This window comes from Oncorhynchus mykiss, chromosome 5, assembly GCF_013265735.2.
Source record: "Oncorhynchus mykiss isolate Arlee chromosome 5, USDA_OmykA_1.1, whole genome shotgun sequence".
In the NCBI taxonomy this organism is placed as follows: Eukaryota; Metazoa; Chordata; class Actinopteri; order Salmoniformes; family Salmonidae; genus Oncorhynchus; species Oncorhynchus mykiss.
Window position 1 is genome coordinate 57,775,638 of NC_048569.1, and position 20,026 is coordinate 57,795,663.

The 20,026-nt window shown below is 42.4% G+C and overlaps 1 protein-coding gene across 2 annotated transcripts in view; it reads right to left on the reverse strand.

The window, feature by feature from the left end:
• Positions 1-20,026, reverse strand: part of wdr18 (WD repeat domain 18) — a 90,824-nt gene that overhangs the window by 4,002 nt on the left and 66,796 nt on the right. For both annotated transcript variants that reach the window (XM_036977950.1, XM_036977949.1), the window contains 2 exons: positions 14,751-14,917; positions 5,912-5,980 (listed from right to left, as the gene is read on the reverse strand). In XM_036977950.1, coding sequence (XP_036833845.1) covers positions 5,912-5,980; positions 14,751-14,917 — 236 coding nt within the window. The remainder of the gene's footprint in view (positions 1-5,911; positions 5,981-14,750; positions 14,918-20,026) is intronic.

Sequence of the window (20,026 nt, forward strand, 5' to 3'; positions counted from 1 at the left end):
GTTCTCCAAACATAGGCTAAAATTACATGGCCATAATAGTGAGGGGGAGGTTTTGAATCCTATACATTAGGGGCCATCCATGTTTTTTTCTTAGCTTTAGAACTGGGTTAACCCTCCCAGTGCTGGATCTAGTATAGAGGCAGAATCAATCCCAGAGGAGAATCAGGCAAGCAATCCACCGTCACCAGCCGGAGGCCCATTAAATGATGGGCCTTGTAGGCAAGGATAAGAGAGGAATGCTGGAGAGCCCAAGGTGGAGCAGGGGGCCCAGAAGGGAGCGGTTGGATAGTGCCCATGATTGGACAGGAAAAGCTGTTGCTGCTGCCACCAGGACAGGGATATACTGAGATCTAATCATAACCAACATACAGTCCCAGAAGAGCAGACCCTGGCTTTAAAAGGCACAATCTATTATTTGAATTTCCACTCAAAAGTTGCACTTAGTTGCACACAGTGGGGGTGGGTCTTGGCAAAAGTAACAGTTGTCCAAGTTATTTGAACAGGCCAAGTCATCTGATGCAGCACTCCATCACTCTCCTTCTTGGTCAAATAGCCCTAACACAGCCTGGAGATGTGTTGGGTCATTGTCCTGTTGAAAAACAAATGATAGTCCCACTAAGCCCAAACCAGATGGGCTGGCAAATAGCTGCAGAATGCTGTGGTAGCCATGCTGGTTAAGTGTGCCTTAAATTCTAAATAAATCACAGACAGTGTCACCAGCAAAGCGCCCCCACACCGTAACACCTCCTCCTCCATGGTTTATGGTGGGAAATACACATGCGGAGATCATCCGTTCACCCACAACACATCTCACAAAGACACAGCAGCTGTAACCAAAAATCTCAAATTTGGACTCCAGACCAAAGGACAAACTTCCACCAGTCTAATGTACATTTCTGTTTCTTGGCCCAAGCAATTCTTCTTCTTATTATTGGTGTCCTTTAGTAGTGGTTTCTTTGCAGCAATTGAACCATGAAGGCCTGATTCACAGTCTCCTCTGAACAGTTTATGTTGAGATGTGTCTGTTACTTGAACTCTGAAGCATTTATTTGGGCTGCAATTTCTGATGTTGGTAACTAATGAACTTATCCTCTGCAGCAGAGGTAACTCTGGCACTTCCATTCCTGTGGCGGTCCTCATGAGAGCCAGTTCCATCATAGCGCTTGATGGTTTTTGTGACTGCACTTGAAGAAACTTTCAAAGTTCTTAAAATGTTTCATATTGACCGACCTTTATGTCTTAAAGTAATGAAGGACTGTCGTTTCTATTTGCTCATTGGCGCTGTTCTTGCCATAATATGGACTCGGTCTTTTACCAAATAGGGCTATTTTGTGTATTTTATTTATTTAACTAGGCAATTCAGGTAAGAACAAATTCTTATTTACAATGATGGCCTACACCAGTCAAACCCGGACGATGCTGGGCCAATTGTGAGCCACCCTGTGGGACTCCCAATCATGGCCGGTTGGGATACAGCCTGGATTTGAACCAGGGTGTCTGTAGCGACGCCTCTAGCACTGAGATGGAGCCTAAAGTTCATTCAGCTGCGGGATCGGGGCACCAACAGTACAGAGCTTGCTCAGGAATGGCAGCAAGCAGGTGTGAGTGCATCTGCATGCATAGTGAGGCAAAGACTTTTGGAAGATGGCCTGGTGTCAAGAAGGGCAGCAAAGAAGCCACTTCTCTCCAGGAAAAACATCAGGGACAGACTGATATTCTGCAAAAGGTACAGGGATTGGACTGCTGAGGACTGGGGTAAAGTCATTTTCTCTGATGAATCCCCTTTCCGATTGTTTGGGGCATCCGGAAAAAAGCTTGTCCGGAGAAGACAAGGTGAGCGCTACCATCAGTCCTGTGTCATGCCAACAGTAAAGCATCCTGAGACCATTCATGTGTGGGGTTGCTTCTCAGCCAATTTTGCCTTTGAACACAGCCATGAATAAAGAATGTTACCAACACATCCTCCGAGAGCAACTTTTCCCAACCTTCCAGGAACAGTTTGGTGACGAAGAATGCCTTTTCCAGCATGATGGAGCACCTTGCCATACGGCAAAAGTGATAACTAAGTGGCTCGGGGAACAAAACATCGATATTTTGGGTCCGTGGCCAGGAAACTCCCCAGACCTTAATCCCATTGTGGTCAATCCTCAATAGGCGGGTGGAGAAACAAAACCCCACAAATTCTGAAAAACTCAAAGCATTGATTATGAGTGAATGGGCTGCCATCAGTTAGGATGTGGCCCAGAAGTTAATTGACAGGATGCCAGGGCGGATTGTAGAGGTCTTGAAAAAGAAGGGTCAACACGGCAAATATTGACTCTTTGCATCAACTTCATGTAATTGTTAATAAAAGCCTTTGACACTTATGAAATGCTTGTAATTATACTTCAGTTTTCCATAGTAACATCTGACAAAAATATCTTAAGACACTGAGGCAGCAGACTGTGAAAATGTATATTTGTGTCATTCTTAAAACTTTTGGCCACAACTGTATGTGAGAATGTTATTCATTGAATACAGCTCAGCGTTCAACACCATAGAGCCCTCAAAGCTCATCACTAAGCGAATAACCATGGGACTAAACACCTCCCATGCAACCTGGATCCTGGACTTCCTGACGGGCCGCCCCCGGGTGGTAAAGGTAGGTAAGAAAACATAGCCCACGCTGATCCGCAACACAGGGGCCCCTCAGGGGTGCATGCTCAGTCCCATCCTGTACTCCCTGTTCACTCATGACTGCACGGCCAGGCACGACTCCAACACCATCATTACGTTTTGCTGATGGACACAACAGTGGTAGGCCTGATTACCGACAACTATGACAGCATATAGGGAGGAGGTCAGAGACCTGTCCATGTGGTGCAAGGACAACAACCTCTCCCTCAACGTGATCAAGACAAAGGAGATTGTGGACTACAGGAAAAGGAGGACCAAGCACGCCCCCATTCTCATCAACGGGGCTGCAGTGGAGCAGGTTGAGAGCTTTAAGTTCCTTGGCGTCCGCACCAACACACTTAATAAGGTCCAAGCACACCAAGATAGCCGTGAAGAGGGCAAAGAAGATTTGGCATGGGTCCTCAAAAGGTTTTACAGCGGCACCATCGAGAGCATCCTGACGGGTTGCATCAATGCCTGGTATGGCAACTGCTCGGCCTCTGACTGCAAGGCACGACAGAGTGTAGTGTGTACATCACTGGGGCCAAGCTTCCTGCCATTCAGGACGTCTATACCAGGGGGTGACAGATGAAGGCCCTAAAAATTGTCGAAGACTCCAGCCACCCTAATCATAGACTGTTCTCTCTGCTACCGCACAGCAAGCGGTACCGCAGTGGCAAGTCTATGTTCAAAAAGCGTCTAAACAGCTTCAACCCCCAAGCCATAAGACTCCTGAACAGCTAATCAAATGGCTACCCAGACTTTTTGCATTGCCTGCCCCTCCACACTGCTGCTACTCTGTTATTATCTATGCATAGTCACCTTAATAACTCCACCTACATACATATTTCCACAATTACCTCGACACCGGTGCCCCCGCACATTGACTCTGTACCGGTATCCCCTGTATTTAGCCCCGCTATTAATTACTACTGCTCTTTAAATGATTTGTATTTATTTTGTCTTACTTTTAATGGTAGGTATTTTCTTAACTGCATTGTTGGTTAAGGGCTTGTAAGTAAGCATTTCATTGTAAGGTCTACACGCACCTGTTGCATTAGGTGCAGGTGACAAAAAATAATGAGTAATAAAGTAATAATGAGATGTTCGATGAGCAGGTGTCCACATAGTATGGTACACTACATGACCAAATGTAAATAAATGTAGCATATTACCTGTTTAATATAGAGAGATCACATGCTAATCTATGGGTCCCACATGACCCTGATGCATTTTAATTTGAAACTACAGGTAGAAATGATGTTCGGGCCAGGAGATCTTTGGCCAGTGAGAAACCCTGACCGCCCCATTGTCTTTGGTTTGAGAGGTTAACACAACTTTCAAATGAGTCAGTGGAAATGAAAGTTACAGATTGTGCCTTTAACTGACTGTGTGGTCTTTATAATGAAAACCAATCTCTTGGAGGTGCATCATATTGACAAGCCTGTTCATTTCAGTCATGATCTCCAGATATGAAATCCACTCTCCCTAGCTAAGAAAGGATATGAGACGGATGGATACACCAAGTCTCCAGATAAGACACAATATTGTAATATTGACCTTTGCTGACGCCATAGCCGGTAGTGTCTCTCCTCTCTTACAGTCAGTATGTTGACACACTGTGGTGTAAGTATGTATGAGCTGGCAAGTAGTAGCTACAGCCCTATTTTCTTATCGTGGCCTTTGTCGATGTCAGAGTAAAGTGCAAGTAACGCTGTGAGGAGTTAAAAGGGTAATAATGAAGAGTCTTCCGCTGAGCCTTCTGGCAAGGAGCCTGTAAAAATGCTTACCTGCAGCGACTACAGTGTCTTTAGAATGTATTCATATACCCTTGACTTATTCCACATTTGATGTGTTGCAGCCTGAATTCAAAACGTATTTTTTATTTTATTTTTTTATCATCTCACCCATCTACACACAATACCCCATAATGACAAAGCGAAAATATGTCTTTAGAATTGTTTTCAAATGTATTGAAAATTTAAACAAAGAAATCACATTTACATAACTATTCCAACCAGAGTCAATACTTTGTAGCACGACCATTGGCAGCGATTACAGCTGTTAGTCTTTCTGGGTAAGACTAAGAGCTTTCCACACCTGGATTGTGCAACATTTTCCCATTATTCTAGTCAATATTCTTCAAGCTCTTTCAAATCGATTATTGATCATTGATAGACAACCATTTTCAGGTCTTGCCATAGTTTTACATAAATTTCCTTGAAAATCTAACTCAGCCATTCAGAAACATTCACTGATGGGGCTTGTAGCAAACAGGACGCATGTTTTGGAATATTTATATTTTGGACAGGATTCCTTCTTTTCACTCTGTCAATTAGGTTCATATTGTGGGGTAACTACAATGGTGTTTTTCCATCAGTTTTCCTATCACATCCATTAAACTCTTAACTGTTTTAAAGTCACCATTGGCCTCATGGTGAAATCCCTGAGTGGTTTCCTTCCTCTTAAACAACCGAGTTAGGAAGGATGCCTGTATCTTTGTCGTGACTGGGTGTATGGATACACCATCCAAAGTGTAATTAATAACTTCACCGTGCTCAAAGGGATATTTAATGTCTGCTTTTTTTTTTTTTTACCCATCTACCAATAAGTGCCCTTCTTTGCGAGGCATTGGGAAACCTCCATGGTCTTTGTGGTTGAATATGTGTTTGAAATTCACTGCTCAACTGAGGGACTTTAGAGATAATTGTATGTGTGGGGTACAGAGATGAGGTAGTCATTCATAAATCACATCAAACACTATCTCACACACTGAGTCCATGCAGCTTATTATACAACGTCTAGCACATTTGTACTCCTTAACGAGTTTAGGCTTGCCATAACAAAGGGCTTGAGTACTTATTGACCAAAGATATTGCACCTTTTATTTCGAAAATTTATTTGAAGAATAAAAAAATAATCTAAAAACATAATTCCACTTTGATATGGGGTATTGTGTGTTGGCCGTTGACAAAAAAAAACTAAATAGTTTACATTTTAAATGTAGGCTCTAACAACAAAATGTGGAAAAAGTCAATGGTGGGAACACTTTCTGAAAGCACTGTACATAGCATTTACATACATCCAACACCCTTAGAACATGATGCGGTGTAGAATGCTGAGTCACATGGCCCCCTGAGATGATGTTGACTTGCTCACTAACCTTATGTCGACAAACACACAGATATGCGAAATAACATCTGTGGGGAATTGTATTGTGTAATGACGTGCATTTTGCATGGACCTGCCCACTTACCTTGTCTGTTACGGCACTCATGATGGAGTAGAGTTTGTCTGCTTTCTCCAAATAGGTCTCCTTTTGGGCCTAAAAGAGAGAGAACACACAGTCAAACAAGGTGCACAGGCCATGTCCAAAGTCAAATCCAGAAGTGGATAGTGGCGTGAGTGTGACAATGCCAACAAAGGGCCAACAATGACAATACCAGACAATAACAACAAGGGGAGTGATCCCGCTCCCCAGATTTCCAGCGCGGATCACAATTGCAATGTACCGCCCCGTCCGCTGACACCCAACTGTGTGGGAGTTCTGACTTTATTTTACGGCACGGGTCAATAAAGCTGACGTGGATGGACAATATGTTGAAACGGAGGTGGGAAGGGTTCAGGTGCGAAGACTACACACCCACGAATAGGAGTTATGCATGGAGGTGTAGAGAAGTGGTTTCCGACTCTGGTCTCGGGAGAGTTATCTTGTGGGGAGGTCTTCAGAGGTAGCTAACACCCATAAAAAAACAGGTTAGTAAAATTGAGGGATCATGGGAATAAACAGGACAGAATACAACAATCATTAAGTCTCATTGGAAATAAATCACCTCATCTAAAAAGAGTAACACTTATGGAAAGCTATAGTGACCAAATATTTACTGCACCAGTCTTTGAAAAGTGCTGGGGGGCGTAACACAGTTCAAGCGGCATACCAACTCGCATCCCACTGCTGGTTTGCTTCTGAAACTAAGCAGGGTTGGTCCTGGTTTGTCCCTGGATGGGAGAACAGATGCTGCTGAACGTGGTGTTGGAGGGCCAGTAGGAGGTAAAGATCTAAAGAACAAACAATCCAATGCCCCTGGGCAGTGATTGGGCTGTTAAACGGGTGTCCTGATGCTCTATGGTCACTAAAGATCCCATGGCACTAATCGTAAGAGTAGGGGTGTTGACCCAGGTGTCCTGGCTAAATTCTCAATCTGGCCCTCAAACCATCATGCCCACTTAATTATCCCCAGCATGTATTTGGCTTATTCATTCCCCCTCTAACTGTTCCCCAGGTAAATGCTGTAAAATTAGTTCTGAGGCAACTTACCTGGTCAAATAATCGTAAAATGTTTTAAAATTAAAATGTGGCATCCTATTGAACTCAAATAACCCAAATTGTGACATGAATTTAGACCAGACATACCCAGTTCTTCATCAGTCCTTTATTAAATGTTGAGTAACCTGTCCTGTAGCAGCTGGGGCATGTTACAAGGGTAGGACTTTGAATGCCACTGTAGCAAATCAGACAAATTAGAGCTGTGGGTGAAGGACTGCAGTTGACATAAACCACACTGATGAAATCCTAAAACATCAAATGAGTATCACTCCCTTGCAACAGGATCCATTTCATTTGAACAATAGAAAATGCAAGGAACGCTATACATTCTCGATCGATAAAATGTATATTTGTATAATTTAAGTGAAGCAAAACAGATGAGCCAAAGCACATTAATAACATTAACAGTCTCAACCTTGAATGGAACTAATTTATACAGAATCGGGATAAACAATGCGAGATTTATATCAAACTACAGTGCCTTTAATTCTTCATGTGCACTGCTCTGTTTTAGTTAGTCTCAACCTGAATAAAAATTATCTATATAGAAAGGTCAAAGAAGCAGCTCCGTATCTTACTTACCAAATTATTTGACATTCATAATTCCAGGCTGTTCTAGATTGAACCATTTCATAAATGAAAATCACAACTTTGTTTAATTTTCGTCCCTTTTAAAATTGGGGCCATGAAAAAAGAAACAGTAAATTATAGGTGTTCAATACATTTTTATTTAATTGATTACAATCGAATTGAAATATTCATATAGGTCATGCTTTTTAAAGCTTTAACATTTAAAAAAATACTGTGATAAAGTTCTCCCTATATAGATGTGTTTCATGCATTATAAATTAAGGGCTTCATGCTGCATCTCAGGTCAATGATACTCAGTTGTCTTCAGCCTCCACTAAGACGGAGAGTTAGGAAAATGTTGCTGTCCTTTTTGATGTCAGAGTGTTTTCAGTGTCTTGTCATCTTCAAGCTGCCTTCCCCCAAAGAGCAATATCTGTCGGTCCACAGGGACCTGCTCCACATGATAGACCTTGATCTTGAACTGGGGCACGGTCTCAGCCGGCATCACATCGTAGGGTTTCACATTATTCAGGGAAATCTGAATCGTAGCAGGCTTTGTAATCCGCACACACACATTGGATCCTGGACTGCAGACCATAGTGGCTCAAAGTTTTTGAATCGTCACAGATATCCTGCCCATTACTTTTTAGCTTCTGCATGGCAATTGGCACTTCAAAATGTTGGTTGATGAGACTTCTGAGATCCGCCACTGTGGTGGCAATGAATTGTTTATTTCAAGGACAGACTTTGACCAGAGTTCTAATTATGGAAGGAATAAAATAACCATTTAGAGTCATTTAATTGCACCTAATTTGACTGGGGCAAATTAGTGCACAACATTCCCTGTATGCACACTCAGGGAGTGTTTTTTCCCATTTAACAATGTGATGGTAAGGTCCATGATAGAGATTGTATTACCTGAAAATGAATTAAACGGAAAATGTATTTGATGGCCCTTATAATATCAAAAGTAAATCGGTGCCCAACAAGAACGTAATTGTAATAACTATGAATTAACATGGCATTTTATATTATTTAGGCCTACCGCTAGGCATGATTGCTAGCGGTAGGCCTGATTGCTAGCGCAAAATCAGTAGGGTACAATCAATAGGGTATAGCAAAAATGTTTACCTTTTCATTTAATATTGTCCTACAAGAAAGCCTTTGTTGTTATTTTGCCTGAATAGTTTTGATAAATCCGTTAATCTACAAGTATTTCAACCAGTTAACGATGACAGCTCTGTCCTCGTTTAGAGCGGAACAGGTATTATAACAGCTGAGGGCCCCGCCCCACAAAGATTTGTTCTATCCTGGATTCACCACTTTTGGTTTCCATTCTGCTGCTGGGTACAGAAAGTTGAGCGCAATAAATTGTTTATTTCAAGGACAGATTTTGAACAGAGTTCTAAATATGGAAGGAATAAAATAACCATTTAGAGTCATTTAATTGCACCTAATTTGACTGGGGCAAATTAGTGCACAACATTCCACACAGTAGGCCTATACTTTACCTAGGTGTACCAGACAAGAAATGAAAGTAAAACCTAGGGCTATTGCATCTGGAAAAAACCATGTGATACAAATGACAGGAATTCCACATAGTTGTGCTACATTAGACATACAGTGGGGTCTGAAATTATTGACACTCTTGATAAAGATGAGGAAATTCCTCATCACAATGGGATTCGATGAGTTTTAGCCTTGGTGTGTTTGGACCATGTTAGTTTGTTGGTGATGTGGACACCAAGGAACTTGAAGCTCTCAACCTGCTCCACTGCAGCCCTGTTGATGAGAATGGGGGTGTGCTCCGTCCTCCTTTTCTGTAGTCCAGAATCATCTCCTTTGTCTCGATCATGCGGTGGGAGAGGTTATCCTGGAACCACACTGCCAGGTCTCTGACCTCCTCCCTATATGCTGTCTCATTGTTGTCAGTGATCAGAGTTTTTTGTTATCTCTGGTTGCACATGTAACATGCTGGTAGAAATTAGGCAAAACGGATTTAAGTTTCCCTGCATTAACTTCTTCATTTTCATGAAATCACAAGTGCAATATAGTGCCAACATCGATTTGTGGTTGTAAATAGACATCTACGAATAATATAGATGAAAACTCTTGATAGTGTGGTCTATAGCTTATCATGAAATTCTCTTCCTCAGGCGAGCAAAACCTCGAGACTTCCTTAACATTTAGATTTTGTGCACCAGCTGTTATTTACAAAAACCGGAGGCGATCTTGCCGATGGACCGAAAACCCAGCCAGCTGTATGTTATCCATGTCGTCGACCAGCCACGACTCGGTGAAACACGAGATATTTCAGTTTTTATGTCCCGTTGGTAGGATAGTCTTGATCGGAGCTCATCCATTTTGTTATCCAATGTTTGCACGTAGGCTAATAGGACTGATGGTAGAAGGGGATTACTCACTTGCCGTCTGATCCGTACAAAGCACCCCGGGCCTTGCCGGGTGTCTGAAGTAAATCCTTCGCGTCCGACTCATTAACGAAAAAATCTTTGTCCAGTACGAGGTGAGTAATCTATTTTCGGTCATAGGAGACAGTGGCAGAAAGACTGAACAAAATAAGTTATAAATAACTCGAAAAAATACACAATTGGTTAGGAGCCTGTAAAATGGCAGCCATCTACTCTAGCACAATGGACGAAGATTATTATTATTTTTAAAGATGACACTGGCGAGGCCACCTCCAAGGTGATGATGGACATCTTCAACACCAACGGTTCTCCTGAGGTCCATCTTGAGTGAACGAGGTCATGAACGCTGGAACAAGGTACGGGTGTTATAGGTTATATTCTGTCCTCAATGGTTTGTTTTATTTATTTTTTGTTTTTTCATGTTACATTATCAGATATATTTCAATATCTTACATTGTCAATAGATACCCCTTTCCTACCCCTTCCTCCAGGTTTGGATAAATGGACCAACCAGACACTCAAGACTGCCATGGGCAAGTCCCTTGACGGGTACCAGGAACGGTAGGAGAACAACCTGAAGGAAATTGTCTTTGCACTTAACAGCAGAGTCCAGGCTTCCGAGATTGGACGGGAGCCGCAGCTGTTGACTGTGGTAAACAATGCAATTATATATTCAATCATTGCATATACTGTAGTCTTTCAAATGTGATTGACTTAGTGTTATTGTTTGCCTATTGCTATTTTTGTATCACTTAAACCCCCCCCCCCCCCCCCAAGCGGTATCCCATCCACCATAGCGAGAAAGCTCGGATCAAACTGATTTGCTCCGAGTCAGAGGGGGACCAGCTTGTAAGCTATACCTTCCAAAACTGTTGAAAAGCACAATTCTACATCCAATTGCCTCACAGTAAAGTTTAACCTGTGTGTTTGCTTGGTTTACAACACTGTTTCCTACCCTGTTCCCTTTAACTCTGCTCCTGTTCTCCAGGACCAAGGTGTTCTGCCTAACACCCAGACGTGGATCCACCTGATGTCCTCCATTACCAACCACCCTGCAACTTTTCATTACATCATCTACGGCTACTGTTGTCATGATCTGCTGAGAACCTTTTCTTGCTCTATCGTACTGGGCACATATGTGAGATACACAGATTAACTAAAAACACTAGCACTGCAAACACTCAGAACAAAGAGAGCAGCAGTGCTTGAACATTGCAGTCTCCCTCTTCAAGACTGACAGAACCTCACAAAAAAAAAGACCATTTTATATATTATAATCTTCAATATTTCCAGGTTGGTTTTCACAGCTGTTTCACAAGGTGTTCATTATTTTAAGTTGTAAGCTATCCTTTGATGTCATTTATAAATTCCTAGGACCCACAACAGATTCATATATATTCAACCACAATGGTCCACTGAATGATAATAGAGGGCAACTGAAATAATAGCATTTCAGTATAGGGAAGGGCAAAACATGCCAGCCAGACATACCAGCGTAAGAATCTAAATGATTTGCATATGAATGGAGGAGTGGAAATTAACAGACTTTGTAACCTGTAAAGTAAGTAACAACGTGCCAAGCAGATTACACGTTTTCTTTGCTATTTCCCAGAAAAGTAGCAACGTTTAAGACATTGATTTCATGCGGTTGTAATCTTAACAAGGGACCCAAAAGTAATTTGAAGTAATGTTTTCCATTCTATTAGCTAAACAAAACTTGTTTAAACAGCATAATTGCTGCGGAAATCAGCCTTGTTTGCATAGCGGAGATGAAAAGAAGGTCATTTAGGCTGTAATGATCTCCACACCGTTGATATAGCAATGGAAGTTAATAGTTTATCGAATCCCACTGTGAAGCAGGGAACACACACTTTTTGATATAAGTTCTCTAAATTTTTGAGCATACAATATAGCTCAGTATATTTATTATTTATTTTAGTCAGTTTTGCTAATCTTTATCAAAAGGTGTCAATAAATTCAGACCCGACGGTACATGTGAGCAGCTGGGAGTTCACAGGTAAGTGTACAGGTATTTTATTTTTATTACGCTGACCCGCAGCTGTCTAGGTCACTGCATAAACATGCAGATAGCAAATTTCAAAGATGAGTAATTAACTGTGAATGCACTGGAAATTAAAGTGTGTACAGGGGAAACAAAATATTTAAATATAACAGTTTGTGGAAGGCCCTTTCCTGTTTCAGCATAACAACGCCCCCGTGCACAAAGCGAGGTCCATACAGAAATGGTTTGTTGAGATCGGTGTAGAAGAACTTGGCTGCCCGTCCTCACAAATGATTGTGGCTGAATGGAAAGCAAGTCCCCGCAGAAATGTTCCAACATCTAGTGGAAAGTCTTCCCAGAACAGTGGAGGCTGTTATAGCAGCAAAGGGAGGACCAACTCCATATTAATGCCCATCATTTTTGAATGAGATGTTCGAAGAGCAGTGTCCACATACTTTTGGTCATGTAGTGTAGGTCAATACCATGCTCCCCGACACAACGGCGCCCCACACACACACACTCTGTCTCAGCTCTTTCCCACACCCATCAGCTATTCCTCAATGAGAGATAACACAAATGGCGATAGGAAGGGTTTTATCTACCCGTTTCCTTAATCTTCCCTTGAACGCAGTACTCTGACCCCACCCCAGAGGAACTGTCCAATTAGCTATACATGGAGATACCCCAACCCTGCCCCCCACCAGAGAAGCCACAGGGAACCACCCCAGCATCTGTCCAGAAGAACCCCCCTGGAGAGTGACTGTCCCCCGGCATGGCTTTATCTCCCCTCCCTCTCCCTGACCCTTCACCCCACGCAGCCAGCTCGCTAATGGGTTCTCTCGCTCCCTCTCTTCTCTGGACCCAGGCAAGACTGGCCTCTGGTTCATCTGAGGGCAAGCCACTGGCACCCACACAGTTTGTGACAGTTGGTGTTTAGTGTTTTTTGAGGTCGGTTTGCTTATGAAAAAAATTATCATGGTTTTCAATGTCTAATAGTTATTATATATTTTTTTTACAATAAATACACTCTGCATTATGTGGGTAACCATGATTTATTCACATTACTCTCCCTCAAAGTTTTTCAATTGTGTATATTACATTTATTTTATTATTTCATTCCAAGTCATCATCTCATCTCTATAGAGCTGCTGGCTATGGTGTCTGATAAAATCACAAGTAGTAGTTCTTCAAAGTAAATATGGCATACTTTTATGACTGCTGAATGCCAACTATCAATCACTTAATCTAAGTAGAGATACCTCGCGAAGCAACTGCTCTCTATCCCGCATTCTTCTCTGTGTTTTTATTGAACCTTTATTTAACTAGGCAAGTCAGAACAAATTATTACTTACAATGACGGCCAAACCCGGACGATGCCGGACCAAATTGTGCACCGCCCTATGGGACTCCCAATCACGGCCGGATGTGATGCAGCCTGGATTCGAACCAGATATTGCAGTGTCTTAGACCACTGCGCCACTCGGGAGGTTAGTGTGCCCCACACTAACCTCACGTAGAAGAAACACACAGACGGGACAAGTAAGCACGCAATGGATTATGGTCATTGTAGTTAATGACCACGTTTTCTGCGTAGAACTATGTAGAATATTGGCCTGTTGGAAACTACAACTCCATAATACATTGCACAGTTCAGGCTTGATCTGATCCATCTCTATAGTAACTGCACATTGTGCGCACAGTAAAAAAACAAAATGGAATTTAAATAATTGAACCTACGTTGGTCAATTAGATGTTTAACAATGGAAAAATAACAGAAATTTCAGTTAATCACTCAGCACTTGTGACAGTGGAATGACTTCTCCACTTTCTGCAGTGTAGCAGCACATTCGCACACAAATTAATGTGTAGGCACTCGTATGCACACATACAAACACACCCACAGACCCATGTACACACACCAGAAGAAAGCAAATAACAAGGAAAACTAAAAAGTAATCATTTGGAATTGTTTGCGGTGTAATTTGCACGCAGCACGGCGCGCGATCAGAAAGAGTGTGTTGTGATGACGGGCATGCCCCGGGGGCACGACGGCAATATCATTTTTTGGAAATCCTATTAGTATTAATATATTTTTTCTAATAATTCTCTGTGTTTCTTTGGCTTTCGGAGCACGGGTGAAAAGCTCATTTCTCGACAGCGACAGTTATAAACCCAGCAGCTCTGAGATTAGCCATTATGGAAATAAGCGACCTATGAGAAAGCGAGGGGAGGGAGAGCGATAGGAGGGAAAAAACTGGGCCAGCACAGTGGTAAGCGAAGGGTAGAAAACCTGAGTGGGCAGGTGGTAGGTAATTCAAAGACCCCTCCATTACCATTTCATATAGCCTTGTGTAATGGATTTTGACACTGCCAGGATTACGTGTGCCACTAACAGCTGTCTCGTCACCACATTGCAGCAATTCATTTAGAGTGGGTGGTTACGGGGAGAAGTAAAGTTACCTACAGTAGGCAAAAACAGATGCTTACTATACATATGCTTAAATTCTAATCCCCTCAAGGCATGGATTCATTGCAAGAGTTATTGACACCAGGTATATCAATAAACTGCCAGGTCGTGCTCATGATTGTCCTGTTATATCAGTGATGGGACAGCTGCTTATAACTGACAAACATTGAACAAATTCAGATTAAATACCTTACCTTCTCATTCCCTTTTAAAATCACAACGGCAACGATTTAGCTACGGCGGCCCACCGCTACTAAATAAATATAGGGGAAACACTGATGATAAACAAAAAATTATGACCTGGGTGTGGGGGGCCAGGCGCAGGCACACTCCTCCGGTCTCCACGCCCTCGCCCTGTTCTGAGGGGTTGAGGTGGCGGCTGAAGCGGGGCAGGGGTATGCCCGGGCGGCTGTCAGGCAGGAACATGTTGGCAGGGGCAGGGATGATGAGGGCATTTGTGACTGGACCTGTGAGGGAGAGAGGAGTAAGAGTAAGGAAAGGGAATGGCACAGGCAGAACTGGCGAAAGGAGGGAGAGAAGGAAAGAAAAAGAGATGAACATGAACACCCTCAGCCCCCCCCCTGTAATTATCTAAGTGGGGGAGACGTTTTCTTTATGTGCTCCATCATTCCCTCCCTCCCCCCACCGTGTTCACATCCGCCATAACTGGGGCATGGTCAGAGTTTTACAAGAGACTTTGAACAGTGTCATTGATGCTGAGCGTAACGAGATACCCGGAAAACACGGCTCTCGTTTCCCATTAAAAAGCTTAAGAGAACACTCTCCCACTCTTCGCTTTAAGGAGTTGATTATTTTTTTTAAACGCACCAAGGTCGAGGAGCACCCAGGCTTCTTAAAGTGATGGGGCAAAATAGATCCAAGCTTCTGTTCGTCCTTTTGATGAGTTTGTGCTGTCAAGCGCTTTGGAAAGCAAGCATGAGCTGTCGTTTTCTACTACGTCCATACAAACAGCAAGCAATCTACATCGTGAAGTTGTACATGAAAGTTGAACTGCTTCTAAAGAATCGAAGCCGCACGCCGCCAACCTGCAAACCTCACCTGCCTGAAGGGAATGAGGAAGGATGAAACTGGAGAGGGGGGAATCGAGGACTTGAACTAGAAATCTCTACTCGGCCCACAACCCTTCGACTGGCCTTCCTTACTTAAGGCAGAGATTTGCTTTCTAAAACGGAAAGAATAACTTTCCGACAAAGCCCACGTCCTGTCAATATTTTTTTTTACGATGCCTTACATGAGCTTTAGTGCTCTTAAATTCAAACAGACAATCTTTTATATGCCTATTACTGTCAGTCTTCCACAAGCGGCCATCAAATCATCCGAATTGCCCATCTGTCCGCCAGGATAGAAACGTCTTCCCCAGGGTATTGGCGGCTAGACGGGGAGGGGGGATTTCAGCAGGGGCATCCAGGTATCTTCTGCATGCCCCGAATCGAGCGCTAGTTCACAAGAAACTAATGGAGAATATAAATGGGGGCTTTGACACAGACTAATTACAACTGATGGCCTTGGGTGAGAACCATCTCAGCGCAGAGAGGACCATAATCACAAATTATTGCGCCACTGAGCTCCTATGGTGACTCCTTTTTCACATGACCAAAATAGAAAAGGCCCAGGCTAAAATAGATTTGCAATACATTTAGATCCCTTCTGACTTAGTGTATGATAAACCTAGGTTGGGTTTATCTATTATCAAATACAAAAGCTACGTTTTAACTTAGAAATAGGCAGGTCTGAAGCCGAAAAAGAAAGGACATTAACATGAGCCCCACAAGGCCTACTTCATCCAGGCTCTAGCAAGGTTTTCCAGCACACAACTTTGACCTACTACAGTAGCTATGTTGGTGTACTGTACTTCAAACTTGTGTAGGCAGGTTGCTTAGGATTCAAACCTTTTCAAACAGCCTAATTCATATTCTTAGAGGAGGTGCTCCCACAACAATGTGATTTATACCACATTCAATATAGAAAGGGAAGGGCAATAGGGATAAAAATCAAAATCTTGATAAATTGTCTTGTTACGTTTATATAACATTGTGCACAACAGTTTGTTTAATATTTTTTATTATACTTTAAACTAGTCCTACTAGTTTGATGGTTGCAGCCATCAATATTAGCGAAATTATTAGTATTCTTTTTCTCCCCAATTTCGTGGTATCCAATTGTTGTAGTAGCTACTATCTTGTCTCATTGCTACAACTCCTGTACGGGCTCGGGAGAGACGAAGGTTGAATGTCATGCGTCCTCCGATACACAACCCAACCAGCCGTACTGCTTCTTAACACAGCGTGCATCCAACCCGCACCAATGTGTCGGAGGCTACACCGTGCACCCGGCAACCTTGGCTAGCGCGCACTGCGCCCGGCCCGCCACAGGAGTCGCTGGTGCGCGATGAGACAAGGAGATCCCTACCGACCAATCCCTCCCTAACCCGGACGACGCTAGGCCAATTGTGCGTCGCCCCACGGACCTCCCGGTCGCGGCCGGTTACGACAGAGCCTGGGCGTGAACCCAGGGACTCTGATGGCACAGCTGGCGCTGCAGTACAGCGCCCTTAACCACTGCGCCATCCTGGAGGCCTTAGCGAAATTATTTAATTAGAAATTTCACATTGCTTTAGTATAGGCTACTTATCGTAATGAAGAACTTCAGCAAAATGCTTGCGATAAGTGATCGGAAGGTCGGTGTCAATAATTTTTGGTTTATCATCAGTGTTTCCACTATATTTATTTAGAAGCGGTGGGCCAGCACGGATTTTAAAAAATAATAATAATTGCGATGGTAAACTTAAATGACTAAAGCCAGATAGAAAGTACGAAGAAAAGATAGTGGAGCTATATCTTCTCTAAATAAGATACTCTTTGAGAACTAACAAGATAAAATACTTTTGTTGCTTGAGTCACTCAGATGGCATCAGAACACAGCATAAGTCACGTCAAAATGTGAACAATTGCAGGAAATTTGCTTTAAAACAGCAACATTTTATCTCAGAGGAGGGCATTTCATATTTTAGATCGGAGACCGCACCATTGGCCATGCCCACTACAATGGTATGATACATCAGGTATGATATGGCAGACATACTTGCTGTCTTGTAACCTTAATACATTTTTATAATAGCGCAATGAACATGTGAATTTGATATTAAGCCGAACTTTAAAATCCCAGTTTAACAGGAAAACACAACGCAGACCAAACTGATAAATCAATAGATCTGAGATAGATCGTATATACAGTAGAAGTCTGTTACTCAATAACACTATGATATTCAGAGCGACTTACAAAAAAGTTTCACCTTGTAGGGTCGGGGATTCGAACCAGCGACCTTTTGGTTACTGGCCCAACGCTCTAACCACTAGGCTACCAGATGTGCAATCTACTTGACTGGTCCTCAAAGGCATAGATATCTTTCTTATATCTCGTCCGTCCTAGCTGGCTGGAGGCCAGCATTCATTAGTCGAGATGAGTCATTTCACAACGTTTGTTTTTTATTAGGTCATCAACATCCATTTGGAACATCCCTCAACTCACTATTAGGTTGATATTAAATCAGCTCTGTATCGCACAGTGGAGTACGCTCTACGCACATTCCTTTTGTCTCCGGTGCATCGTGAGAGAAGGTTATCAGGGTAATCTGTCAAGTTACGTGAATAAGTCTTTGGGTGTTGTAGCCCAGGAGTAAATCATACTTGACTTGAGTGAAAATGGTCAAAACATTGTTAGCCATTCTAACATCATGAGAAGACTTGACTTTTTGGCAGCATTAAATCCGTCTGCAGCTATCCATCCTACCTTACATTCTCATGTAATTCCCGGAGGTTAGAGAGAGGGGCAGTGAAAGTTTGTCAGAGATCGAAAAGAAAAATGTGATCATTCAAATGAACGTAGGATATAGCGTCAAACATCATTGCATATGCAAACGCAAATTAACTTCCTGTCTCTTGAGACGCTAAACACAGACCCAAAAAGTGCCGACTGGAACAAATTGCCAGTCGTGCGTTGGTGTAGTTGGCTGAGCTTCACGGTAAAATTGTTGCAGTCAAGAAGACAAATACCTCAATAAAAACAAAAGGTTCCCTCAGTGCGCCCATGCAATCTAATTAACTGGCCCCGCTTAGTTAGCATCATAGACTGAAAAATAAACACCAGTGAAAAAGAGAAAGTATTCATGAGTAGAATATGGACATCTTGAGGGAGCGTGTACTGTACACAAGCTGACACTGTAATTCTAATCTATCAAGGGCAGATAAAAACACCCAATGGAAAGCGCTCCAGGATTAATGCTACTCCTTAAAAGGTGTATGACACATTTTAACAGGGCAAACTGTTACAAAACTCAACAACCACCCAGTAGCCTATTCACAACCAATAGCAATCTAATTTCGCCTCATTTTAAAAACATTTTTAGAGGCATTCTGAAACAATTGCACTGTGACATATCTCTAGGGGAACCACCTAGTGCACTTGCCATAGAACATATCGGTGTCATCTCTATGGCACTGGCACTGCAAAGAATTGCACACATGTTCAGCATTTTAGACAGTGTAGCTGACATTATTTTGCAACAAAATGTTCTGACAATCAAATTACACGTCAAGTTTTCGATAGCGTGATAAATAGACACAGTGATTTTCAAGGTATTGGCCTATTCATCACAGCTGTAATATCATAATAATAACCAGCAGTTTGTAATGTAAAACATGAGCGGCAGGGATGGATTGAGCAGTGCTTGTTCATTCAACATACAACCCGTTAGCTGTCGAACTCAATGCCTATCCAGGGGACTAGCCTACCTAGGGCTGTGGCGGTCATGAAATGTTGTCGGCTGGTGATTGTCATGCAAATAACTGACAGTCTAAATGGTGATTGACCGTTATTTTAAATAAATATGTTCAGCATCTCCGGCATCCACGCATAGCCTACTAATGCAGACGTTTGGAACATCTACATTTTGAAAAGTCGAATAAATCTATTTAATATAGCCTATGCCATCACAAAAAAAATCGATAATGTTTCTTTAGACCTGCCTAAAATAAATTATGTGAAGAATATGTAGCCTATTTCAGAAGAACAGAATAGCATATTCGGAGTCCTTATGTTATGCCCTGATCTGGCTATGCCATATGGCTGTGGGCTACACTAGTTCATTTAGCAGGCAAGATTTGCTTATAATTCCTGTGGTATTATTTTATAGTAAGACAATTGAACATAGCTGAATAAAATAGAAAGGATATTTTTATCAAACGATTTCAGAGGGAATGCGCACATGCGGGTATTCTGTGATTGTGCAATGACTGGGCTTCTAAGAACACGTTTCACCAGGTTCTCTGTAGACTATGGGCTCTCCAACCGTGTTCCAGGGGTCTTGGGCTTATAGGCTACGTTATGAGTTATTTGGCCACTTATCAAACCTTATCAAAACATATGGGCTAGGTGACATGATGCATGCGAATACGATACAATTTTTAAAAATGCATGTGATGTTTCATGCCTTGGTCTGCACACACTGGGCAACATTCACAAGTGATAATATTTTCACCCATCAGACTATTCTGAAT